The sequence below is a fragment of the Schistosoma mansoni genome (assembly GCF_000237925.1).
Source record: "Schistosoma mansoni, WGS project CABG00000000 data, chromosome 2 unplaced supercontig 0332, strain Puerto Rico, whole genome shotgun sequence".
NCBI lineage: Eukaryota > Metazoa > Platyhelminthes > Trematoda > Strigeidida > Schistosomatidae > Schistosoma > Schistosoma mansoni.
The window spans coordinates 25,001-30,000 of NW_017386004.1; the positions used below are offsets into that span (position 1 = coordinate 25,001).

The 5,000-nt window shown below is 45.9% G+C and overlaps 1 protein-coding gene and 5 non-coding genes across 8 annotated transcripts in view; 3 read left to right on the plus strand and 3 right to left on the minus strand.

The window, feature by feature from the left end:
• Positions 1-1,673: 1,673 nt before the first annotated feature.
• Positions 1,674-3,646, minus strand: Smp_sma.18s.1. Its single transcript, XR_001974600.1, has one exon. It is a non-coding gene; the product is annotated as a ribosomal RNA (ribosomal RNA).
• Positions 1,981-3,644, plus strand: Smp_sma.18s-10.1. Of its 2 annotated transcripts, none has more exons than XR_001974584.1 (1): positions 1,981-3,644. It is a non-coding gene; the product is annotated as a ribosomal RNA (ribosomal RNA). The 2 variants fall into 2 exon arrangements; XR_001974585.1 differs by having other exon boundaries at positions 2,661-3,644.
• Positions 2,091-2,438, plus strand: Smp_100450 (hypothetical protein; the record flags this gene model as incomplete). Its single annotated transcript, XM_018791480.1, has 1 exon — positions 2,091-2,438. One exon carries the CDS (start codon positions 2,091-2,093, stop codon positions 2,436-2,438), a length of 348 nt encoding a protein of 115 aa, XP_018645350.1.
• Positions 3,647-4,121: 475 nt separating the features above from the next.
• On the plus strand, positions 4,122-4,275 carry Smp_sma.5.8s-58.1. 2 transcript variants are annotated; one of them, XR_001974619.1, is made up of 1 exon: positions 4,122-4,275. It is a non-coding gene; the product is annotated as a ribosomal RNA (ribosomal RNA). The 2 variants fall into 2 exon arrangements; XR_001974620.1 differs by having other exon boundaries at positions 4,129-4,275.
• Smp_sma.5.8s.1 lies at positions 4,125-4,277 on the minus strand. The gene has a single exon (XR_001974625.1). It is a non-coding gene; the product is annotated as a ribosomal RNA (ribosomal RNA).
• Positions 4,278-4,388: 111 nt separating this feature from the next.
• Smp_sma.28s-18.1 overlaps positions 4,389-5,000 on the minus strand; it is a 1,693-nt gene continuing 1,081 nt past the window's right edge. The window contains exon 1 of the ribosomal RNA XR_001974604.1: positions 4,389-5,000. This exon is cut by the window's right edge and continues 1,081 nt beyond it. This is a non-coding gene — a ribosomal RNA (ribosomal RNA).

The window sequence follows — 5,000 nt, forward strand, 5'->3', positions numbered from 1 at the left end:
AAAATATTAATCCGTTCAAAAGTTATAAAGAAAAGTGTGACCCAAAAATTCCTATAGAAAGGTGCGGACGGCAAAATCCTATAGAAAAGTCCGAGATAGCGAATTTTACGAACACACTTTTCCGCATAACTTTTGAACGGCTCAACCGATTTTGTTCATTCTTTTTTAATCGATTTATCTTGCGAATATCTATCTTTTGATGTATAACATATAACCGTGTATCATCTAAAAAATAATTGCGCACTACACCTGGTTCACTATGGTATTTGGCCGTCCGCACCTTTCTATAGGAATTTTTCGAGTCACATTTTCCTTCATAACTTTTGAACGGCTGAATGGATTTTGCTGATTCTTAATTTATCTTGTGCAACTTTGCATGATCTATTGAATGAGATAATAATCAAAAGCTTTTGTTCACCAGGAAAAAAATTTTCAAATTTCTTATTTTTCTATAGAAAGTCCGAGAGAATTTCAGTCTTTTGGTCAAGAAATTTTTCGTAGCCAATACACAAAAATAAGTTGTACATCATCAGATAGATATTTGCAAGATGAATTGATTAAAAAAAGAATGAACAAAATCGGTTGAGCCGTTCAAAAGTTATGCGGAAAAGTGTGTTCGTAAAATTCGCTATCTCGGACTTTTCTATAGGATTTTGCCGTCCGCACCTTTCTATAGGAATTTTTGGGTCACACTTTTCTTTATAACTTTTGAACGGATTAATATTTTTCAATGGGGTTTTCTTTGTAGTACTTATCTAATTGAGAGCTATTAAATGATGTATAACATGTACATGTACTTAGAAATTAAAATTTTGCTCTTTACAGTTGCTCTTACTCGCCATGTATTATAGGGATACTACCCCTAACTCAGGGTCTGGAAAGTCGGAAAAATGAAAATTTCGCAAATGCGATAAAAATGATCTTGGTGGTCTTGTATCACTATTCCGACACCAGACAATGGGTTTTAAGCGTTCTTAGGCCCTAATGCTTCAGGCTGGGCTGTTTCGCTTACTACCCTATATGTGTGTGGTATACAGTATAAGCTATATGGCCATGTAGAGCTGAAGGTCTCACATGAGACTGGAGGTTCGCCATTGATATTGTGGATGGTTCGGCATTGCTTTGGCAAGTTTTGCTGGCTGTCCATGTGAAAAGTTGGTTGGCAGGTTAACCGATTTCATTCATACTGGTGGTTGCTTCTCAGTGTTCTCAAGGGCCTAGGTCATTGGAGCATTGTAAGGCATATCGCCATTGCCAATATTAATGAGTTTGGCTGTCGTGTAAGCGGAATGGGTCAACTTTGGCCTGTTCGTGCTGTGCATAATTGATTTACGCGATCACTGATCGGAATATTTATACACGGGATGTAAATGTGTACATGAACGGTGCGAATGGTCCACCAGGGTGTTTGGTACCTGAGTGGTTGCGCCACAGGATTGGGCCGAGCTGTTCGGATTGTAACGTTGAAGCCTTTATAGTGTCTGGTTCTCCTGTAGGGCGGGATTGAGCTGTACTGCTTGGGCTAAGCCTGGGTAGTGTCTGGCTCTCCTATCCAGCGGGATTGAGCTGTACTGTTTGGGTTGCCTCGTGAAAGTCTGGATGGTGTCTGGTTCACCTGAAAACCAGTGCAAGATTACCCTCGCCCATAAGGGTATATTATATAACTGTGAACAAACTGGTTGATCCTGCCAGTAGTCATATGCTTGTCTCAGAGATTAAGCCATGCATGTCTAAGTACATACCTTAAAACGGTGAAACCGCGAATGGCTCATTAAATCAGCTATGGTTCCTTAGATCGTAAACGCTACATGGATAACTGTAGTAATTCTAGAGCTAATACATGCCTTGAATCCCTGACCCGCAAGGGGACGGGTGCATTTATTAGAACAGAACCAACCGGGTGCGGCTTCGGCTGTGCCTGTTACATTCTGTGATGACTCTGGATAACTTTACTGATCGCAGTCGGCCTTGTGTCGGCGACGGATCTTTCAAATGTCTGCCCTATCAATTTGTTGGTAGGTGATTTGCCTACCATGATGATAACGGGTAACGGGGAATCAGGGTTCGATTCCGGAGAGGGAGCCTGAGAAATGGCTACCACATCCAAGGACGGCAGCAGGCGCGAAAATTACCCACTCCCGGCACGGGGAGGTAGTGACGAAAAATACGTATACGGGACTCAATTGAGGCTCCGTAATTCGAATGAGTACAATTTAAATCCTTTAACGAGGACCAATTGGAGGGCAAGTCTGGTGCCAGCAGCCGCGGTAACTCCAGCTCCAAAAGCGTATATTAAAGTTGCTGCAGTTAAAAAGCTCGTAGTTGAATCTGGGTCGTGCGGTCGCATGCCGTTGCTTGTTCACGGTTTTGGTTACGATCAGGACCAGTGTTCAGCTCGGTGTAGTGGCTGTGCAGCCTTTCAGCCGTGTCTGTGTTAAACGGGTGCTGGTGGGTTGACGAGTTCGTCTTGTTGACCTGTCGGCATGCTTCCGGATGCCTTTAAACGGGTGTCGGGAGCGGACGGCATCTTTACTTTGAACAAATTTGAGTGCTCAAAGCAGGCCTATGTGCCTGAAAATTCTTGCATGGAATAATGAAATAGGACTTCGGTTCTATTTTGTTGGTTTTCGGATCCGAAGTAATGGTTAAGAGGGACAGACGGGGGCATTTGTATGGCGGTGTTAGAGGTGAAATTCTGGGATCGCCGCCAGACAAACTACAGCGAAAGCATTTGCCAAGAATGTTTTCATTGATCAGGAGCGAAAGTCAGAGTTTCGAAGACGATCAGATACCGTCGTAGTTCTGACCATAAACGATGCCAACTGACGATCCGCGTTGGTTCTATAATTGACATCGCGGGCAGTCCCCGGGAAACCTTTAAGTCTTTGGGCTCCGGGGGGAGTATGGTTGCAAAGCTGAAACTTAAAGGAATTGACGGAAGGGCACCACCAGGAGTGGAGCCTGCGGTTTAATTCGACTCAACACGGGAAAACTCACCCGGCCCGGACACTGTGAGGATTGACAGATTGATAGCTCTTTCTTGATTCGGTGGGTGGTGGTGCATGGCCGTTCTTAGTTGGTGGAGCGATTTGTCTGGTTAATTCCGATAACGAACGAGACTTTAACCTGCTAAATAGTAGACTGGTCCTCTGTGCTCGTTTAGGGCGCGGCTTCTATTGCTTCTTTATGGAGTAGTGTGGTCGTGATCCGGCGGGTGCGGTGCCAGTTTTTACTTCTTAGAGGGACAAGCGGCACACTTAAGTCGCACGAAATTGAGCAATAACAGGTCTGTGATGCCCTTAGATGTCCGGGGCCACACGTGCGCTACAATGACGGTGCCAGCGAGTCTGGAAACCTGGCCCGAAAGGGTTGGGCAAACTGTTTCATCACCGTCGTGACTGGGATCGGGGCTTGCAATTATTCCCCGTGAACGAGGAATTCCTGGTAAGTGCAAGTCATAAGCTTGCGCTGATTACGTCCCTGCCCTTTGTACACACCGCCCGTCGCTACTACCGATTGAATGGTTTAGTGAGGTCGTTGGATTGGCGTCGTTGTAGTGGCTTTGCCGCTCGACTGATGCTGAGAAGATGACCTAATTTGACTATTTAGAGGAAGTAAAAGTCGTAACAAGGTTTCCGTAGGTGAACCTGCGGAAGGATCATTAACATGAACCCAAAATATATAATGACGCATGCACCTGGCTTCGCGCTGGACTGCATGTACCCTGGCTTAGTGGAAATTCACCCTAGGCTTCAGTGGTTATTATTTTCTTGACCGGGGTACCTAGCCTGTCGTATGCCCTGATGGTGTTCTCGTGACTTTCGGGTTGCCTGATCTGCCAAGGGCGATGGGACAGTGCATGACAATATTGTTGTGTGCTAGGTTCAAAGAGAATTGTTTGCTATATGCATGCAAGTCCGCCCTGTTATTGTTCCTATTTCAAACCTTTTACACTGTTGAAGCGATCCGGATTGGCTTGCCATTCACGGGTTTGCTGCCTGGCATGCACCTGGCTTCGTGCTGGACTGCATGTACGCTGGCTTAGCGGTAAATATCCTGAGCTGCAGCGTTAACCATTAGTTCTATGCATTTGGGTAACCGATGTATGGGATTATTGGCGTACAACTTTGAGCGGTGGATCACTCGGCTCGTGTGTCGATGAAGAGTGCAGCCAACTGTGTGAATTAATGTGAACTGCATACTGCTTTGAACATCGACATCTTGAACGCATATTGCGGCTACGGGATATCCTGTGGCCCGCCTGTCCGAGGGTCGGCTTTTCATCTATCACGACGCACATTAAGTCGTGGATTGGGCGAGTGCCTGCCGGCGTTTAAACCCGTATATCAACGCGGGTTGCTGGTCAGAGGCTCCGTCCTAATAATCCGGCCACAGCCTAGTCTGGTCTAGATGACTTGATTGAGATGCTGCGGTGGGTTGTGCTCGAGTCGTGGCTTAATGACATTATACACGCTCGGGATAATTCGCACCTATCGTATGCTACGTTAATCACTTGATCTTGTCTCTGGTTTGGTCTATGGTTTGTACCGATTGTGTGTGTATTATGCACGAATTATTTAATTGACCCCGACCTCGGATCAGACGTGATTACCCGCTGAACTTAAGCATATCACTAAGCGGAGGAAAAGAAACTAACAAGGATTCCCCTAGTAACTGCGAGTGAACAGGGATTAGCCCAACACCGAAGCCTGCGGTTATTTGATCGTAAGGCAATGTGGTGTTTAGGGTGGCTTCAGGCATTACTGCTCTGTCCAAGTCCAGCAATGAGTACGGCTTCCCATTCTGGCCCAAGAGGGTGAAAGGCCCGTGGGGGCAGAGATCAAGTGTGACAGTTTTGCTCTGAGCTACCCTTGGAGTCGGGTTGTTTGTGAATGCAGCCCAAAGTGGGTGGTAAACTCCATCCAAGGCTAAATACTTACACGAGTCCGATAGCAAACAAGTACCGTGAGGGAAAGTTGAAAAGTACTTGAAGAGAGAGT